This window comes from Thalia democratica, chromosome 9 (assembly GCF_965202585.1).
Source record: "Thalia democratica chromosome 9, ktThaDemo2.hap1.1, whole genome shotgun sequence".
Lineage (NCBI taxonomy): Eukaryota > Metazoa > Chordata > Thaliacea > Salpida > Salpidae > Thalia > Thalia democratica.
In genome coordinates, this window is record NC_139173.1 from 11,724,887 (window position 1) to 11,746,493 (window position 21,607).

At 25.8% G+C, this 21,607-nt stretch overlaps 2 protein-coding genes across 2 annotated transcripts; one reads left to right on the plus strand and one right to left on the minus strand.

Moving 5' to 3' along the window:
- The first annotated feature begins 10,887 nt into the window (after positions 1-10,887).
- LOC145844818 (equilibrative nucleobase transporter 1-like) lies at positions 10,888-12,290 on the plus strand. The gene is made up of 2 exons (XM_082952238.1): positions 10,888-11,537; positions 11,699-12,290. Exons 1-2 carry the CDS (start codon positions 10,888-10,890, stop codon positions 12,288-12,290), a joined length of 1,242 nt encoding a protein of 413 aa, XP_082808364.1.
- A 6,002-nt stretch (positions 12,291-18,292) lies between these two features.
- LOC145844331 (uncharacterized) lies at positions 18,293-21,017 on the minus strand. Its single transcript, XM_082951721.1, has 2 exons — positions 20,881-21,017; positions 18,293-19,085 (listed from the first exon to the last, which is right to left on the minus strand). The coding sequence occupies exons 1-2, from the start codon at positions 21,002-21,004 to the stop codon at positions 18,676-18,678; spliced, it is 534 nt and encodes a 177-aa protein (XP_082807847.1). The 5' UTR covers positions 21,005-21,017; the 3' UTR covers positions 18,293-18,675.
- Between the last annotated feature and the right edge of the window lie 590 nt (positions 21,018-21,607).

Here is a 21,607-nt window from a genome sequence, read left to right on the forward strand (position 1 = left end):
TCACATATTTTTGTAGTATTTTTCCACTAATGATGTGCTGCTCATCATTTGGAAACAATTGAAACTTTTTTATTTTTGAACCAAAATTTTTTTTGTTCAATAAACTAATTTAGATAACTAAAGACTGAGTAAAAAAAAAACAAATGTAAGTGTTTTAATTTTCTAAAGATTGCATAACTATTTGAAGCACTTATAGGGTATGTACACGTAAAATAGTTTATTTATTTATGTGAAAAGTTTGTAGATAACCCACATAATGCAAACTGTTTTAATTTAGTTTTTAATGTTAACATTTCACTATAAGTAGTTACTACTATTGTTATTATAAAAAATTGAGTGTTACTTATCATTTCTAAATTCTGCGTATGTCGTTAAACTGTGTCCAAGTGGTGTACAAGTCGATAACCGAAAGGTTCTTTGTACACCAGGCCCTATAGCCATTTAATTTGAGCGCGTTTTTTTTTTAATAATAAACAATAGTAAACAATGTAACTTTTTAAAGTGTTTAAATTAACTACAAAAATAATAATAAAGTATAGTTCTAATTTTTCACAAGTACTTAATACTAAAGAAATCCAAAAAACATTTAACATCTTTGAAACGTGTTTGTTTTTGATTTTTTTAAACTGAATATATGACACTATACTTAATCAAAATAGTATTTTAATCATTGTTTATGACAACAACAATTTAGTTTATTTAAATTAATTTTTATCGACTTTTAAAATCAGCATTTTCTAAATACAGTACATTGTCGTAACTAAAAATTTTTCACACGAGACTAACTAAAAGTTTTATTAATAGTTTAATATTAAAAAAAAATTGTTTTAATTATATTTGATCTTGTAACTGATACAAAAGTTTTTTATTATTATTTAAATATGTTTCTTTTCAAAACGAATACTTAAAACAATTACGAATTTTTTAAAATAAATAACAAATATATAAGTAAAGAAATTTTAAAAGTTGTAGCGAAACAAAGTGCATATTCATCAAAAATTTACTTTTAGTCTGATAATTAAAAAATCTAATCATCAAGTAAAAAGTCTTACTTTTAAATTTCTGCTACGACATTTTTTAGAAAAAACTAAATTTAGATTGTGATAACGGTTATGCAACGTAAAAATTGCTCAAAAAAAATTTATTGTGATCTGATTGTTGTACAGTGTTTTACTTTTATATCAGCTGTAAACTTTTTATTGTTGGTCTTTTGTTGTTATTCCTTGACATGAGTGAAAATAATAACGTAAATTATATTTTTTAATAATTTTGATGATATTTTACGATTGTTTTAATTTCTAACTAAATAAAAGCAAAGCCAAAATTTATTATTGCTGCTTAAACAAGAAAACACTTATTTGGAAAACTAAGATTTTACAGGTTAAAACATTTTTAGTATTTAATAAAGTGTACAGTAATTTGTAAATATAAAAAAACGTTTGCTAATTATACAACTTACTATAGCAAAAGTACACACAAAAATCTGTTTTTAAACTAAAAGTGATAAGCTCAAGAGAAGAAATGACAATTTCGAATTTTGAAAAGCCCAAAAAATTATTCACTTATACTCTCTTCATCGCTTGATACTTCTGGCGGATCGAATCAATGGAAAAACTCAACATTTCTGCTTGTTCCAGCTGTGTGAAAACATTTTCATTTTTATGCTTAAATTCCTCAATCTTCACTTCTTCAAAAAGCTTAACTTTCGGGTAATACCCTGCTTCCGTATGAAATCATCAGCATCCAAAAGTATTTCGATGGCGTCATAATCTTAAGATGTTTTTTACGTATAATTCATTCCTTCAAAATTTTAACTAGTAAACTAAGTTTTGGTCAAAGACCTCATCAGTACTTATACTAAAATATAGAAAGATATGTTTAACAATCATGGAAAATAGTATGTAAACAAAGTAAGACAAAAAAAGTTAAAAAAACTAAACACAGAGTGGAGCTTTTTATTTTTCTTTCTCGTGCTCACCATCGCCGCTTTTGAAGTCGTTTTTTTCATGCCGGATCTAAAAACTAAAGTTACTGGGGCACAAACTTTTTAAAACAAGCGATCTTTAAATATTTAATGTTCAGACTGTTTTTTTATTCACAACCGACTAGAAAAATAAAACAAAACTCGTATTTAGAATAATTTATATTTAAATTGTTATAGAATAACATACATGTGTCAATGCTTTTACATAGGTGTCACCACCTATTGTTTCATTAAACACTTCAATTCTACTTACATATGTGTTCCATATACTTAAACAAGCTGTATTTTAGTATTTTTAATTTTATTCTATTAATGTCTAACTAATGAATATTTAATTATGATTTGAAATAAATAAGTGTATAACAACCCCAGCCTAGTTTTAGGTGCTACATAATTTAAAAATTAACAAAATGTTTATAATTTTATAAGTAAAAGTCTCAACGTCTGGTTTGACAATATTCGAACAAAAAAACTGAAGCAAAATTTAAAAAGTATTACTATGTTTTCAACTTAAGTTTAAAAAAATCTTTAACAAATCATATTCAAGTCTTATTTGATTAGAGTATTTAAGCAGACTAAATAAATAAGTAAGTTTTATTAAAATTTAAAACATAACAGTAAGAACTACTGACATGTTTTCAAATTTATCTTTGTACTTTATTCGACAACAAACTTTAAATAAATCTCAATTATTAAACAATCGATGTTTATTCAAATCAAAACAGTAATATTAAAATTAACAACACTTGAAAACAGAAAATAAGAAGTCTTGTTCTACTAAATCAATACATATAATTTTAAATAATTCGATACATGGTTTACACTTTTCAGTTAAACTATGGTTATTTACTTTTTCATAACTATTTTTTTAGTTGAGGTATCAAAATTTACCTAGTTGACAAATATTTAAAAAGAAATTTTGGTTTAAATGCTTTAAAAATATCTTACACGATTTTCCTTTATTGATAAATGCACAAAAGACAATTAAAAAAATAACAAGGTTAAAGGTTTATAGTTTTTGATATTTAAAGTTTTATTTTATAACATAATAATTATGTCAGTAAAATCATTGTTTTATTAAACTTTGCTAAATTTTTATTTTGCATTGTATTTTAACTAAACTTACTGATTTTAATTTTTTGACATTAAAGTATTTTATAGCATTGTTTTATATAATAAAAATAATAAAATATGATTTTTATACAAAAATTCACTATATTTATATGATGATTTCTAACTTATTTCAAGTTTATTTTAAAATTCAACTATAAAAATATTTTAGCCTTGTATTATAACTGGGTATTGACTTAATGTTTATTGTAAGATAAGTTTTAAATATAAATTTGTAGTTAAGAATCTAGTAGTGATTTAAAGACACTCTTTAGTGCGATGTAGTCTGCAATTGTATAACCATTTCAAGTGCCTTTTTTACAGAATAAGGCTTATAAATGTTCAGAATAAATTTGTTTTCAATTTAATTAATAAAGTCATTTAATATTCATACTTTTCAGACTAGCAAAATGTTATGAAATATAACAATTTCTTTTCAATTTAAAATGTTTATTAAGTAAGCATTTTAAGGTTTTTATAAGCCCTGACTGATTCTTATAAAAGATATACTATAACATACAGGGTGGCTACATTAGGAAGATTTTAGAAGTTTTTTCATTTGTTATATTATACAAACTAGATAAGGTAATAAATTATTAGCTCATTAACATTCTTTTTAACCCTATATCTAACCCATTTTACCCAAAGTTTTAAGACTAATCTGTTATTCCTAACCCACCTAACCCAAACATTTAACAAACAAATCATGAAAAAAAAATTATTAATCAAATTTTTGCCAATCACATGCGCCAAGACTTTGCGGGTGACTATACTTAAAAAGTCTTTTGTTTATATAATCTTCTCATTATATTGCAAAAACTTAATTTTTGAAAAAGAATTGTTATTTATTATCATCACAGTTTTAAGTATTAGCTGTTTAAATTTCAAGTTTATGATCAAGGCTCTATTTAAGACGGTAGATAAATTTAGGTGTGCAGTAGTCTACTATAGTCGTAGCTACTAATCCTAAATAAATTTAAAGTATATTTTAAATTTTTCTATTGCATAAAAGTCTATTTCACAATGTATAGAGTAGCAAATTGTAAATATTCTTATACAAATATTGTTAGTGATAGCTTATACTGTATTTAAATTGCTTTAAATTTTCACTACATTTCTTTTTACGAAATTAATTTTTTTATGTTTACCACTCTAATTTTTGAATCAAGTATTTTTTATTTAAAGCTATTTTATACTACATAAACTCTAATCTTTACCATAACAACTTAATCTGTAAACAGCATATAATTAATTTTCATTTATTTCTATAATTTTAACAAATTCAAACTTAAGTTTATTTATTAATTTTTTTTTTTTTTAAATAAACTAGTTAATCTTTATAAAGCATTTGAAGTTTATACAACATGTTTTTCTACTATTTTAGTTTTCTTATCATTTTAACTAAATTTTTATCAGTTTTTGCTTAGTTTCTCATTTTAAATTATTTTATTACAGAACCAAGGTTTGATAATCCGTTCAATGGTAATACCTAGTAACTCTCTGAATTTTTGATAACATTTTCAATACAAGAACCTTCAACTTGAATAAAGTAATGTCATTAAATCTGTATTCACTACTTAATTAAATAACTACATATCAAATTTTCCAAATATTATAAATTATTGAACGACAAAAGAAGCGCTCGAAACGTTTGGCCTAAAAACTTGATGTACCAAAAAACCTTTCGGTTCTTACATCAGTCGTACACCATTTGGATACCTTTTAAGTCTTGTTCAGGACTTACTTTATAATGTCTATGTAAATAACAACTATTTAATGGGCTTTAATAAATAAAGTTGTTGTACATAAAAACTTAGTTTAAAATAAAGGTTTTATGAAAACACTAGAGTTCTACAAAACAATACCTGTTTATAATATTCTTTAATTAAATCACAAAAGTTATGAGTCAAAGCTATTTTACATCACCTCACTTGATCCTAACTTCAACCTAATTAACGATAAAAATGACTTTATAGATAACACTTTAAATGTTTAAAAGTATTTCTAAATGTTTTTATAAACAATATGCTTAGGTAGTTTTGAATTTATATAGTATCTTTTTAAAGTTTAAGATGGTGCTATTTACATTATTGATCCTAATTTTATACATCAAATACGACCGGGTAGTAAAATTTTTAAGCAAAGATCTTACGTTATATATTAAAAAAACCTCACAAATAAGTGCGAGCTTTACAATCCTAACGTTTTAAACTTATGCTTAAAAGTATCAACGTTTGCAGTAATAAATTCAGTGTAATGTTTTTAATTGGTTTTAAGTATATGTATGTAGATTGAATCTAGTTTTCAAATACTAAAAGAACACTCATAATACTTTCAATTAAAATAAATGTTTTTAGTTGAACATAAAATTGTTTAACAAGTTCGAAAATCTTTAAGTGGTTGTTAACCAATATCAAGTATAAATTCAAATTGTTGTAGTTTTTTTAATGACCGTTTTTATTTTAGTGTTTTTAAGTTATGAGTTTTATAAATTTTCACGTTTTTTTTTAGTTTCTACTTAGTTCTGTTAAGATTTATTTAATAAATATTTCAGAGATTAAGTATAAGTATGCAAAAAGTACCGTCAAAGGCTATCACGTTTTATCAAAGGTAGGTGATGACAAATATCTGTGATAACAAGAAAATAAACTTGTAGTTGGCAAAAAAATATACTTCATAAAAGTGATTCACCTTGTACAACTACTAATAAACTTTGTTACCTACACTAATAGGAATGTTCTTAAGCAAAATTTTATAAGTATCTGTAAATCAACGTATATAGTACTTGTCTACAAACTTTGATATGGAATTGTCTTTATTTTAATATAAGCCTTTAAAATTAATAGCTAACTTTATCTTTAAATAAAATCCAATGATGTTTTAGTTTCCTTTTCTATTACTAATCCATTATCAATTTAAAAATGTTTTAAGATGATTGGTAAAGAAAAGTTTAAAATACTTTACCTAAATAGTATGAAAAATATATAAACTATAAAAGACGTTTAAACAACTTTAAAAAAAAACTAAAGTTAGTACTAAAACTAGGTCGGTAACCTTTTCTAGTTAATAAATTCAACATTTGCTATTAAATTTGACGTATCCGTGGCATCAAGATTCACGGATACAATATTTTTGCAAAGCATGAAATAAGTTAAAGCACTGATTCGTCATAGCTCCAACAATGAGTGCTACGGTCTAAAATACGTAAAAAAATGTCAAGGTTATGGCGCCATAGAAAGCTTTTTGGAAGATTTCATCCGAAGACGCCCACAGTATGGAGCGTCACGTAAAAAGTCAAGATTTTTTCTGCACAGTAGGGGACAAGCAAACTTTAATATTCACCATTGATTCGATCCACATGAAGTATCCAGCGATGGAGACAGTATCAGTGATAAGGAATAGTTTTGTGAAATTTTGGAATTATAAATTAAAATTTTTACTTTTAGGATGAATACTATTAGTTTGAAAACAGAATTTTGTGTTTACTTTTGCTATGACAAGTTGTACAACAAGCAAGCGTTTTCACCATATTTACAAATTACTCTGTACGTTGTACAACTTTTGACTCCAAAATCTCAAGTTATAGTTTTAGCAAAATCGTCTAAGCTTATATTTGTGACCGATTTTTTAAAGTTATACTCTATCATTGAAGTTGAATATCGAAAACTTTTTCTGACAATAAACATGTTTTAAACAGCTATTCGTGTAAAAAATAAGCAATAGATCAAAATTTATATAGATCAAAAATAGTTGTCGTTAATTTGTACTTGATTAGAAGCTAAAATTTAGAATTCAATTATAATTCATACTTATATTAATTCTTTATATCATTAATTATATTAAACTTATTAAGAACTTGGCTGAATAATTTTTTAATTATGTGAGTATATATATTTTTATATTTTATACCAATAGCGTTTGAAACATACATAAAATATAATTTACATTGTTAGCATTTTATTATGAGACTTTAACTATATACATTAAGTAATTTATTTTAACTCTGTTTTGTTTTGACTTAATAGAATATTCAATTTGTTTTAACTACAATGCTTGCTAAGTTTCTTACTACTAAGCTTAATACATTTAGCAATGATTAATAAGAACATTATTTTTAAAATAAACACTTTAAATTTATTGTTTATAGAGGGTAAAACAAGTTTTATCATGATCTCCAATTGTGAAGTTTCGTTTTTATAGTTTTATATTGATCAAATTTTAAAAATAGTACATCGTAATTAAAGTTTTCAATAAAGTACATTTTAAAATACCTTTTAAATCTTACACATAAGGAAGAAATTTTGGTTTTTTTGTTATATAAATAGTGAATTTAAAATTTCATGAAGTTAGTGATAAAAAAAATTAATGTCTGTAAAATGTTAACTTTAGTTACATTAAACTTATTCAGCTACTAAAACTAAATTTTCTTATTTAGTTAATAGTGCTTTTTTTTGTCTAGAATTATTATTGACACTTGGTTGCGACGTAAAATTGAACAACTGTATGTCTTTATAATTACTGTTGAATCGATTTCCATAGGCAAACTTTTTGTGGTACAATCCACTTAAAAATTATGATTTATTATTATTGAAATGAACCTATATAACTTATTGCTATGCACTTTTTAAAACTTATTCATATTTTTAGGCAGTCCTTTAGTAAATATTAGCTAAAAATCAATCAATGTCTAAAGTGATTGTAATGAGTTTTAACGAATATTGTTATATAAATCCTATTTTTAACAATTACTACGTCTAAATTTACTTTTTTCGTGAAATTACTGTAAAGTACAAGGTTAGCTATTTACATATAATTGCAATAATATTCTTTATTATTGTTCAGTTAATTATTTTTTTAGGTTTTGACAAAAAATTTTAGTGCCTTTGTATTAACTTAGCAATAAAAGCTGGTATTTTTAAAACATTAGTAAGTTTTATATTGGCCATATTTAGCTTGTTGACAGAAATTTTTCAAGATAATTGGTTCATAAAGTTTTAATAGTTGAAAATATTGAAGATTAATTAAAAATAACCTATTTACGACTGTTATTTCTCACTTAAAGTTTCTTCATTAAAAACTTTTTTGTAAACAATTAATAATAACTTTTTTATTAACTGTATGAACTTAAAGTACATACATAGCTAAAAACTTTTTTTTTAATTTTTTTAGTTTTAAAAATATGTATTTAACTTTAACTAATAATGCACATTTTTTTTCTTTTTTTAAAGTGCTAAGTTTTAATACTAAATAAATAAAAAATAGTTGCAGTAGTTTTTTTTTCATAATAAACCGTTTTAACTGTTAAAAGCTTATTTTGAGCATATATATTTGGCAATATCAAATAGTATTGTTCAAACTAGAGATGGAAAACGTTTTTAGACGGCGGGCTAGATATAGAAAATGTATTGGTGGGAAAGAGCGATTTAATTTCATTTAATTTTAGAAAATTATTCTATTATCCAATTAATTTCGACATAATAATGTTTCACTGTGATTATTTTTTATTGTATCTAGTGTAAGTTTTAAATATCCCGCAAACTATACCTAGGATTTTTTTTTGTTTTCAAATCAAATTCAAAAATACCTCTTGTAAAATACAACATTAGGTTTGAAGGGCCTGATTTATTTGCTTGCAGGGTTAAAATTAATTATGTCAGGCCGATCTCTATTTAAATTTTAGTTGGTAGGTCATTTTCTCTCCGCAGGCCTTATTGTTTAAAAAATACTAGATCCCAATTTCTGCCCTAGTTCAAATGTTGCCTACCCCTAGTTCAAACTTTACTAAAAAGCATATTTTAAATCTAATTTAAACTTAGAAATTGTTGTCTTATTATTTGATTTTAGACGTTTTTCATGCATCGAAAATGTTAAAGTAGCTATTTATTTATTACAATAGAAACAAATATGTTTAAATAAAGCTCAAAAATTTGTAAGTAACATTCAAAGATTGTTTTTTTTTTAATATTTTTGTATGTTCATATCTTTTGAAAAACAAATTCAAAATAACAAAAAGTTATTGACTGAAAAAAAATAATGCAAACTAAAATGACTAACAAATGTGGAAACAAATACTTTTTTGTTATAGAGGAAATCTAATTCAAAATGAGTAACTTAAAAGTTTAAGTTCATAACTTATTTCAAATTTTAATAAAATTTTAAATTTCGATAAGAATAGTTTTTGATTATTAGTTAATTAAAATAAAAAATATTAGTAGGTTAAGTCATCTCAGTACAAATTTTGGTTATGCAAGTTGATCATATTTTCAAGAAAAAATTTAAACGCTTGATCAGTTTTTGATATTTTAATTTACACTAACTTTCTAACCTTACTAACTTTATTCTAAAAATTTTCGTAGCTATAGCATAAACTTTAGAGCATCTTTTTTTAAAAACTTTACAATTTTAGATTTCATTTAGATATAAACTAACTTTAATTTTTTAAACATTTGAAACGTAGTAGAGACGGTAAATTGAATTAGAGAACATTATTGTGTTATACATACACCTTAACAAAAACAGTACTATTTTGTAGTGTAAACACGTGTGACTGAAAAAGATTATATTCTCAAGAGTTTTGAACTAATTAATTTAAAACATTGAGTTCTCAGTGTACTTCTTATCTGTTTAAAATAACATTCGGAAACTTTTTTCGTTTAACAGTCAACTGAATAAAAATATAGTTTTTAAGTACTAAAACCGTTGCAGTGTTTATTTTTTAAGAAAAAAAATGTTGTTTATCATTTTTAACTGATAGACTTTACATACTTTTAGTACTATTGTTTATTGAACGACAAAAAAGCTATCAAAATCTTATGAGCTACATATATAGTTATGAGCTATTAAAATAGTAATTTAACTTTACACAAGAATAATACAATAACATCCATAACTTTGTTAGTCAACATCAAAATACGTAATACGAAAATAAAAAATATTATAAATAATACTTATACAATTGCTGACTACGGTTTTGAAAGTACATTAAGCAATAATAATAACTTTTTAACAAAAGCTTTGTTGTATTTCTGGAAGCCTTATTTTTTTTAAATAGTAATAAAGTTATTTGGAGTTTTATTATAAAGTTTTGGTCAATAGTGCTCCACAAAAGAATTTAAGCTAAATATTTACTTAATTATATAACATAACTATGTTTTGTTATAAAACTAAATAAAAAGTACTAAGTTATAACAAAATAACACGGTTAAAATGTGTTATTATTAACATTTCTTAATGGTTACATGACATTCAATTAGACAATTCAAAAAAACTGTTATTTAACAGACCATTCCTCGAAAAGTAAAGTCTATTTCATAAAAAAAAATTAACTATATTTTAAAACTTGTGTTAGCTATATCACAAAAAATACCTAAAACTTTGCAAAAATTTAAAAATGCTTGTAAATATTAATAAGATCTAAATGCCTATTAATATTTTTTTTAAATATACATTGCTTTTAAGTTATGGCCCTTTAAACATCTTTATATTTTTGGAATTTAAATAGTCGTGCACTTTTTTTTATGCACTACAACAAGTAAAAACAATTCAAAGCAAATTATGTCATAAGACAGTGTTAAAAAATTTAACACTGTCTTATGTGAAGTGATTGTAAAACACACGTATTTATTATCAAGTTAATGCAATAATATAAACTTTTATAAGTATAAAAACTAAAACAAACAGCTCTAAAAAGTATTTTTATGAGAATAGTTTCACATAAAATCTTAAAACAACCGTTTATTGTTTAACACAGCAATCAAACTCAAGTATTATAATTAAAATTAAAATACTGAAAAATGCGCATTCAGAGAATACTCACGTGGGTCACGGGCCTGATTGAAAACATGCTGTTCGGCGGGGTTGTGTTCGGCTGGGCGAACATCTACCCGGTGCTCAAAGAAGAAGGCTATTTCTCATCGGGATGCACCAGTGAAAACGTCACCAGCGCCGATGACGTGTGCAAGTCGCAGTTCGAGCTTTTCTCCTTCGTCTACATCACAACCGTCACCTGTGCGCTGGCGATGACGCTGGTGTTCGGTTTGGTTTTCGACAGGTTCGGCATGTGGGTTGCCAGGACAACGCAGATTTTTGGCGGTGCTCTTTCCGCTCTACTGATCGCGATTTCCGACAAAAACACTTCTTACCTTTTTTACGTCGCTTTTGTGCTATTCGGAATGTTTTCCACCAGCTCTTCGGTTCTCAACTCGCAAATTGGCAGCCTTTTCCAAAAGCTGAGGGGAACGTATTCTACAACGATGTCAGGGGCACACAATTCCGGGTCGGTATTGTTTTTGCTTTTCGGGTATCTTTACCGGGAGTTTAAAGTGAAGTTCAGCACTTTGTTTTATTTCTACGCTGGGCTTTTGCTGCTGAACAACGTCAGAACTTTTACTTTGACTCCAAAGTACAAGATACCCTCTGAAGTACCTCAAGATTACAAGTATGGGTTTTATGAAGTTTGCAAAAACACCGAAGAAACATCTGTAGTAAAAAAAAATAATAAAACTGATTTAAACAAGTCTACTTTAAGTAAAACTTCATTTAAAAGCTGTTTAGCAAAAAAGTACACCATTACTGTTTTTATAGCAAGCGGAATTTTTACAATAGTTGGCACGATTTATGTATCATTTTATTTCTACCTGCTGTAATTGGTTCAAACAAAAAAGAAGGTATCAGGTTTTATACGGACTTGATGGGATTAATAACGTGCAGCAGCCTCTTCTTTTCTCCGATAAACAGCGCTCTACTCGACTACTTTTTCCGCAAGCTGTCGACAAAGGGCAGCGCAAAGTACTCGAGACTGATGACGGTCACGCTGGGCTTCTACCTGTCACTCTCCCTCATGCTGCTGCTGACCATCGCGAACTTGATTTTGGCGCCGGCCGCTCAGATATGCGCCTTCGTGCTGATCACGGCCGGCAGGGTGAGCTTCGTGGGAAACTGCTTTTACATGTTCAGCTCTCTGTACCCGGCCGAACACTTTGGAAAGATGTACGGGGTGTTCCTGCTGTCCAACGGCGTGATGAACGCATTGATGTACCCAGTCACCTTGCTCATTTCGCGCACTCTGCAGGGAGACCTGTACTACGTCAACGTGGGCTCACTTGCGCCAGCTTTGCGCACCCGGTTGCGCTGCACTACTATGCCTCGCGCGAAAAGAAACAAGGTACGTTGGGTGAAAATAAGCGGGGTGAAATGAATGAAATAGAACTTGACGAATAGAAAACTTTACGAGAGTAAAAAAAGTTGAATTGTGTTACTGATTACGTTATAAAATAATTTTACTTTATTTATTATGAAAATAATGGTGTGCCTGGTAGAATTTTTTAACTTCTTTATTTTTATTTTAAAAAAGTTAATTAAAATACGTTTTATTACAACTAAACATTTTTTTATTAAAGCTGTTCATTGTTAATTACAAAGTAAACAGCTGTTTAGTTTTCAATTTTACTTAAATTACTTGGTATAACTTTTTTAAATTAAAGATTAAAACTTTAGCTTACTAGTTTTGTGAAGGTGCTATTTGATAAAAAAATTAACATTAAAAACTTAATAAAAATAACTAAAAGGTTAATGACTAAAGTGTGTGATGAAGTTTTAGTAGTTAAAGTTACAAAAAGTTTGACTTGTTGTTTTATTTTTTTAGACTTATATCTTAAACATTGTTTATCCTATCAAAAAGTAATATACTTTTGTTAAGATTTAAAAGACACTTTTTGTATTACTTCACGATAAACTTTTCTAACGTAAGTAATAAGTTTCATATGTGAATGTGTAGTCTTTTTGGATATTCATTATTAAACTTTAAACAAAAACAATAAAGAAATCATAAAACTTAAATATTTATTTAAAATAAGGTGGATTAACTTTGCACTAAACAACTTTCTTCAATATTTTAATCTTACATGTAATCGTCGCATCTTTCGTCTAATAAAGGGATCGGCAAACTGTGGCCCGTAAGCCGAAAATATGCGATCATCGGTGTCTTTTTTAGCTAAAAACACTTTTTTAGAAAAATTTAACTTTTTTTTGTGATAAAAACATGCTATTTAGGCTAATAGATAAATTATTGTTAATTTATATGATTTATTATAACACATGTATCACATTCCGGAGTAAAATAATGTTTTTGTTGGTTAACACAATTTTTTTTTATAACTGCGGTGCGCGGAAGAAATATTTCTATAAAGTGTAGCCAGCAAGCTAACTTTTTTAGGACAATCCCTGGTCTTATACAAAAATATTTTTTAATTCAATAATAATAAATTCAAAAAAGAAATTTATTCAAATAGTTTAGATACTTTATCTATTTTCAGTTTTTCTTGTTAATTTTATTTGTAGTATCCAGTCGAAACCAGGATTTAAATGAGGGGTCAGCAGCTTTTCAAAAGTGACTAGCCAGTTTTATTTTGCTTGCCGCACTGTATAGCAAAAAGTTTTTTTCAGTAAACAAGAAAAAAGTAATTAATCAAAATTTTATGACATTAATTTTATTCAATTTATTGAATGTAATGCATTTTATGATAGCTAAAAATATAAAACATTATTGTGACTAATAACGGCTGAGAAATTTTCTATCGTTGTAAATATAATGGTCATATAAACGGGAGCCGGTCATTGCTAACCCATTATACTTGTTTGTTTTAATTTTATTTCTTTAATCTGGATTTCATGCAAAAACAAACTAGTATTAATAAAGTTATTTAAACCTTTTTTTTTTGTTTTTTTAAAACATTACGATTTTAATGTGTTACGTAAAAAAATTTGTTAGTATAAATTTATATTTTGGTATTAAACTTAACATAAGTTTAATTTATTTTTATTACCTCATTTTTTCATATTTCTTCCTACACATAATTTCAACTTTTTTTCATTATTTCATATTTTTTTTGTTCTTTCATTCTACTTTAACAGACGTTTTTCGTTAATCATATACAATTAACTAAATCGTTAATTTTACAATATTTGAGCTATTGTTTGTAAGCAATTATAACTATATTTAAATTGGATCTTATAATAATTCACGTGACTATAATAATTTTAACATAAGCAAATATAAAATTCAAAAAGTAAATCTTTACAATTGCAATACTCAGATACAAAAATCTTTATATTACGGTCTAAAAACTACATTGTAAGTCTGTTGTAAATGTTGTGTTATTGCTGACTAATGTATTAACATTTTATAGTAGGTTAGTTTTAAGTTTCATTTTAATAACTTTTACAAATTGTTATACAACTTGCATAGGCCTATTAAGATAATGGAATTCTAACAAACACTAGGAGAAATTAAATACTTCTCTTATATTAAGTTAAAAAGCATGATTTTTAGGTATAACTTAGATATTAAAACAGTTATGTCATATAACGAACCGCAAAAGTACGATACGTCGATTGACCGTCTTGATTTCACATCATTAATAAATTCCTACTAAGTCCTAGAGAAAAATAAGTCACTAATAATTAAACAGACATTTTTATTTATATAACAAGATGAGGTTAATCAAATCTCGCCCAAGTAATCTTTTTTAAAACCTTCACTTTAATCTATATAATATACAAAGTGTTTTAATTACGACTTAAATTAGTACTTTAGTTGACAAAAATTTCTTTAAAATTTACTTTGTTATGAACAGTTGAAATAACATAAATAATAACGAAATAAGTACTGAAAAAACATTTTGAAATAGAGTAATAAATAAATTATAGTTAAATTAAGTATAACTAGGAGCAGAAGTTTATAAAAAATTCCATTAAGTTCTTTGTTTTCTTTAATCAAATATTTTATTAGACGATTATTACAAGCAACATATTTCATTTTTATTCATTAAAGTAAAGTCATCTTGAAGTCTATTGAAACTATTCTCGATGTTTTTTTGCACCTCTAAATTTCTATAAATGTAATGAGTTTTTTCTTCATTAGAAATTTAAACCTATATTAGAGTTTCACAATGAAAAAAAAATTAATTGTTTTATTATAAGTTTTTAAGTTATATAAATTAATCAAATAACTTATATTTATATTTCATATTTAATTATCGCTTATAATCTTAAGTTTTTTTTGTTTTTGGAAACCTGTGAAACAATAACTTTTAAAAGATATGAAGAAATATTTTATAGAAGTATCTACTATTAATCGTGAGAAACTATTTTTGCAATTTTAAATTTTGAACCTTTTGTATTTTCATGACGAATGTAATTTTTTTTTTGCTCCATATACATCATATTTTGAAAAAAAAAGAAAAAGCAAAGTAATAAGTTTTCGACCCTTAACTTTTATAGTTAAGCCTATTATATAATATATTTTATTTAATCCTTAAACATAATTTACCGTTGGCTAAAAAGAAAAGAAATTAAATTCAAGTTTTAGTTAATAACAGGTTCTAAATATTAAAAAAACATCTACCTTTACTTTTGACTTATTAAACAGTATACACTTTCGTTTTAAGAACTTAGAACTTAATAATGATAATTTAAAATGAAACTACATACTAATTAAGATTACTAAATTTAATTAACTGTATTATTTCAAGTTTCATATATATTAATATTATTTAAAAAGTTGTATTTAATATAAATTCATTTGCCCTAAATTTGAATGCAACTTGCCAATCTGGTCTCCATACTTGAAAAATATATATTAACCATATAGAATCGCTTCAAAGGAATAAATACGAAGTAGTTTTTAACGGCTGCAATACTCATTATATTTCTTACATTGACGACTATCAAAAATTAATATTTAATCCTTAGAATTCAAAAGACTTATACTTTTCCTAATGCTTTTTAAAACTTATTAACTACAATTAGTTTATAATCTGTTTTTGAACCTTATTAGAAAAATTAATTACCACAATAATAAATCGAAAAATTCATGCAGTCATAGTTATTTTTCAGTTTAAATGTGGAATTAGCTTTTAAACAAAACTAATTTTTGCAAAAAAATTTAACAACTTTGATTTAAGTTTACTTGATTAAGATAAAATACTTAATACTAGAAACTATCAGTAGTTTAACAAGTTTTCAAACTTATAAATCATTGATTTAATATGTAGAATTTGGTTAATTCTATAGATTGATTTCATTAGCTGAGCCTTTCCTCTGTAAGTAATAAACCGTTTTTCAATATTTTCGATATATATTTATTTGACCTGTATTCTTAATGTGCTTTGGACTTTAAATTTTAAATTTAGTGGTTAGTCAATGCACTTAAATTTTTGATTTTTTTTTACAAATGTCTGTACCTTTATTCAAATAATGTTATTTTAATTGTACCGATTATGCTTTGACAAAGCGACAAAAATAATTGATAAAAAAACAATGAAATACCAAACGGTTACACAAATATACAGAACCAAATTCTAAAAGTCAGGATGTGTATATCCGGTTGATGTTTGAACAAGAATAAATTTTATTCATGAACTTTTGTAGTTTGTTTGAATTCTGACTTTCTAGTATGTTCTAAATGAATTTTACAAAAGTAACCATTAACCTCATTTTAATGAAGAAGTGCAGTAGTCATTGAAATAATTTACTAAACCGTCTCAATATGTGTTGCTGAATTTTTAAGAGAATGTTTTTTGTTGAAAAGAAATCGGAAGTTAATTCTAAATTGAAAGATTGTGCAGCTGTGTTTGGTTTTGTTGTAACTCACTGATCGATGAAAGAATTGATGTTAAACTTGCTTATTAGTGAGTTAAAACCAAATTTTTAAAAATATTCTCCTTCAAATCATAAATAAGTCAATTAAAATTATACTAAAGTGTTGATTACTTTTGCTGTTAATCTATAAAAATTGGATTAAACTGTAGTTTTTGATTTTAAGGTATATAAGTTTTTTTTTATCTTTGTTAGGTGTCAATCAGTTCAAGTGGCCCAGATTTTGATGCCTGGGTTTAGCGTAGGATAACAAACTTCCAATAGCAACTAATATCAAAAATAAAATTTAACAACAGCTATGAGAAAATTAAGTTTTATTTTGAACAAAACGAACTAAAACTTCATTTAAAAAACAACTTTGTTGAGATTAATTTGTTTTTAAAACAAACCCTTATTTTAAAACAACAATAAACAAATGTATTAAGATAGATCGGGTTAATAGTTGTCTGGTTAGATCGGGTTAGAAACGATCGGGTTAGAAATGATCGGGTTAGAAGTAATCGGGTTAGAAACGATCGGGTTAGAAGTGATCGGGTTAGAAATTATCGGGTTAGAAGTGATCTTGTTAAAAAATGATCAGGTTAGAAGTAATCGGGTTAGAAATGATCGGGTTAGAAGTGATTGGGTTAGAAGAGATCGGGTTAGAAGTAATTGAGTTATAAGTGATCGGGTTAGAAATGATCGGGTTAGAAGTGATTGGGTTAGAAATGATCGGGTTAGAATTGATTGGGTTAGAAGTGATCGGGTTAGAAGTGATCGGGTTAGAAGTGATCGTGTTAGAAATGATCGGGTTAGAAATGATAGCGAGCTAGAAATGATAGTAAACCCATATAAACAACTATTATGCAACATCAATCATTTATAAACGAATTTTAAAAGAAACAATAAAAACACTGTTTTAAATGTTTATCAAAACATTCTTATGTTGTCATATTCGAATTTTTATAATATAATTAGCTAACCTTATGTTTTAATGAATTATAAAACATTAGTTTTTAAATAGGGGATGTCCAAAACTCTCCAAAACCCACAAAATACCATATTTGGTAGTACTTCAGATAATACCTAACTAATCAAATATATGATGCAAAGAATATACTTGTTAAAAGAAACTGTAAAAAGCTGTTTCCGGTCTTCCAAAAAATATTGAGGAATATTAAATTATTTTGAGATAAACTAGCTTGGTAGATAAGCAGTTTTTTGATAAAAAATTGATCCTTTAGAACAGACGCTCAATAAGTACAAACTTAATGTTTTCAATGCACAGCTTTTATAAAAGATATAGTAGTCAATTTTTAAAAGTTGGTTTTAAAATACGTTTTTACACAACTTATAAATGTTTATTTTTTGTATAACATAAATGTTTCTGTTTTTTAAATAAAGTAATACTTATAGCTTAGGTAAAAATAGTTGGGTTATAACTTGTTTTAAGACCCAGGTACGTTTCAACCAGATTTGTAAGTTATAATAAATTATTTTTATGATAAAGTGTGTAAAATAGTTTTTGTATATTATCCTTCTAATGTTTTTTTCAAGTTGATACATCTAACAGTTTTATTGAAAAAGCGAAAACTCGGTGCAATACAAGTAAAAAAACACAGAAAGATTTAGGCTAAAAAGTCAATTTAATCGTATAAAAAATTATATATGAAACACATAAAGTTTATAATAAAAAAAATTTATTGTTAATTCTTAAAAAAATAACTTAAATGCCTATATATCTAAATCAATACTCGTTACTGCAAAAAAAAGGAAAAAAAAAGTTTCTATGAAGAACTAACAAAAATAAACTCTTTTTGACTCTATGTTGGGTGCATTTTTTAACTTTAAGACTTTGGCTCATTTCAAAGTTTGGAAACTATTTGGTGTTCGACCAACAAGAAAACAATACAAAAAAACATTAAAAAATTTCTTACAAGAACAAATCACTTTAAACTGTACACATTGCAGGCGGTCAGCCTCTTGCTCGAGTGCTTAGACCAGGAAAAAATTGCGTTCATCAGGAAAATGGCGACCAACCAGGCCAGTCCCATGTGCGAGATTAACACGTCATAATCGCCGTTCTTCACCCGCGAGCTGACGCCCTGCGAGCAGTGGTAGAACTTGTAGTCATTTCCCAGGTCGCAGTCGGGCAGGTAGTTGTCGTCGCTGATCAGGAACAGCATCGTTGCCATGCAGCACAACGACGCCACCAAGCTGAGGATGCCGTCGACGCAGCAGTTGAAGTTGTTGCTCCTGACGAAGCAGAAGGTGGTGAGGAGGGAGAAGAGGGAGAGGAGGATGGTTGTTACGAGGAGGAGCAGCTCATCGTTGGTCTGATCCACCCCTTTCTGCCCTGCGGTGTAATTTCTCTATTAGTTTATCAAAATACTAACTCTACTAGGGAAGTTTTATGTGATTTTCTTTAAAATGTTTATACTTGTTTTGTTAGAGAACATTGTGATAGTTATGTTGCACAATAGATGTAACCAATCTTTTATTTGAAGTTAAGTTTTAGTTTTTAATTGAGTTTGGAAGCTTTGTTCGCTTTTTAAATATGAAAGCAAATTAAAGTTGTATACTTCTTTTACTTTAGTTATTTTTCAATAAATTTTATATAACTATAACTACTGCTTAATTTTTTTAAGGTCAACAAAACTTTGTCCAAATTTTAACAAGCTTAATTACTTAACTTTAAAAACTAAAAGTTTTCAACTTCTTTAATTTAAATTTTTTACTCTAATGATCCGTTTTTAATTGTTATGCAACATAACTTTAAGTAACAATTAACCTTTTTTTAAATACATCTTATAATACATAGATAAACTATTTTGCACATGTGTCAGTAGCTTAATGTGAAAAATCTGTTTTATGAACGAACTATATTACAAAATTACTTTTGTAAAAATACTTTTTCTTTATATTTAAAAAAAGACTGTACCTTATAAAAAAATGTTAAGTCTAGTTTTATTGCATTTACACTACAATATATGCGTAATACAATATTACATTTGAATAAGATATTTACTTTAACTGAGGAACTCAAAAATTTTATAAGTTAAAGACAAATTTTTTTAAAAATAAACTCGTCAATCAATATGTTTGTAAACCATTAACCCTTAACTATAGAAAACTTTTTACAGTAGAAATGATTCAATCCTGACACCTAGTCATTTGATATAGCATCTTTCAGACAGGGATATATTTTTACATAAGCTTTAAAAAAAAATACTAGGTAAAAATTTTTGACAGTTAAATGTTATAGTATACTATACTAAATAAGTATAAACAAATATAGCGATTTCAAAAAGTTACAAAAACAAAATTATATGTTAAGTCATTTAGAAAAACAATGTAATAGTAATACATTCAAGTAACTTATTTATAAAAATCAATAAAAAAATACTGCGGTTTATTTTTATATATAGAGCTTAAAATGTATAACTTGTTATAAAATATCTAACAAAACTATTTTTTTATTCGTTTACAGACTTACTTTGGTTAAATAAATATTTTTATAGTCTAGCTTAGGTCAGAAATAAACACATTCAAATATTAAATTTCCTGTTTGGTTAAAACTTTACCTTCTATTGACTTCATAAATATAGTATTACTTAAATAAATTCAAAGGTGTATACTCTAACTTTGCTATAAAAAAACTTACAACTATTTAGTTTCATAAATACGTCTTATTTAAATATATTTTATTTATAGCTTTTTTTATATACTTTTAGAATAAAATTATAAATTTAAAGTCTAAATCAATAAAGTTATTAATTTAAAATTTAAGATTAAAAACTTTAAAAAATATTTTTATCTTTGTTTTATATTTAATTAAAAACATGAATTAGGACTTTTAATTTAAGTTTTACACAATGATAAAAAAATAATAATGCAAGTTTTACAGCAAACAATCAATTTTAGTTTTTAATAACCGTAGGCTTGGAATTTTTTATAGCTTAAACATAACTTTTACATTTTGATCTTTAAGTTATTTAATTCTTTAGTTTTTTGTTTCCGTTATGTTGCAAAAACCTAAAAAACACACACTGCTAATATACAGTGTTAAATTATTAATTGTTATTTATTAATTTTTACACGACTAAATTTATTTATTTTTAATATTTGATTAAAAATATAAAACAACTAACCTCTACCGAAGCACAATACGAGAGAGCAGAAAACTGAAATAAAAAGTTCTGCCGATTTGTAAAGTCCCTCTTTTTTTCTAAGCAAGCTCGGATTCCAAGAATTGCTTAAAGTACAGACGCTCATTATAAAATCTAAAAGTTCTGTTAAAACAACAACTAATGTTTTTTATCTTGTTCTAAATATAAAATAAAAACAAAAATACGATATACTTTTTAAAAAAAATATTTTTTTTAAATATCGGCTAATCTTTTTATAACTTTTTGCTTACTTTTTCGGTAGAACAGATTAGTAATAAAGTTTTAACAAGCTACAAAAACTACTTTAAAAAAGCTTAAAGTGTAAGTTATTTATGTTTTTTTTGAATTCAGCGCTTGTTTCTAAAGTTTTAGAGTTAATATTTTTCATTTAAGATATATGTATATACAACTTAATTTTATGTTTGTTCCAAAGTAAATACTTTAACTTATCTTCAAAATAACAACAAAATATTAAGTGTTTGTACACAAACAGAAGCCTTAAATTTTCAATAACTATGTAGATTAGATATTGGCTAATACGTTTTTCTATGTGAGCAAGTTTTTAAGATAACTTTAGCATAAAAGGTTTCAAAGCTATACAAAATAAAACTATAAATTAAATATATAAGTGTCATTTAATAATTTTCATTTATGCAGCTGTTAATAGTTGGTAACTATCAAGTAAAGTTCGTATGTTTCTATTTAAAAC

Excerpts from the sequence above, each read along its gene's own strand:
- LOC145844818 (XM_082952238.1), top strand. The coding sequence starts at position 10,888 with ATGCGCATTCAGAGAATACTCACGTGGGTCACGGGCCTGATTGAAAAC. Across the intron at positions 11,538-11,698 it reads CCTCAAGATTACAAGTATGG|TTGGCACGATTTATGTATCA; the intron begins GTTTTATGAAGT and ends TTTTTACAATAG.
- LOC145844331 (XM_082951721.1), bottom strand. The coding sequence starts at position 21,004 with ATGAGCGTCTGTACTTTAAGCAATTCTTGGAATCCGAGCTTGCTTAGA. Across the intron at positions 19,086-20,880 it reads CGTATTGTGCTTCGGTAGAG|GGCAGAAAGGGGTGGATCAG; the intron begins GTTAGTTGTTTT and ends ATTACACCGCAG.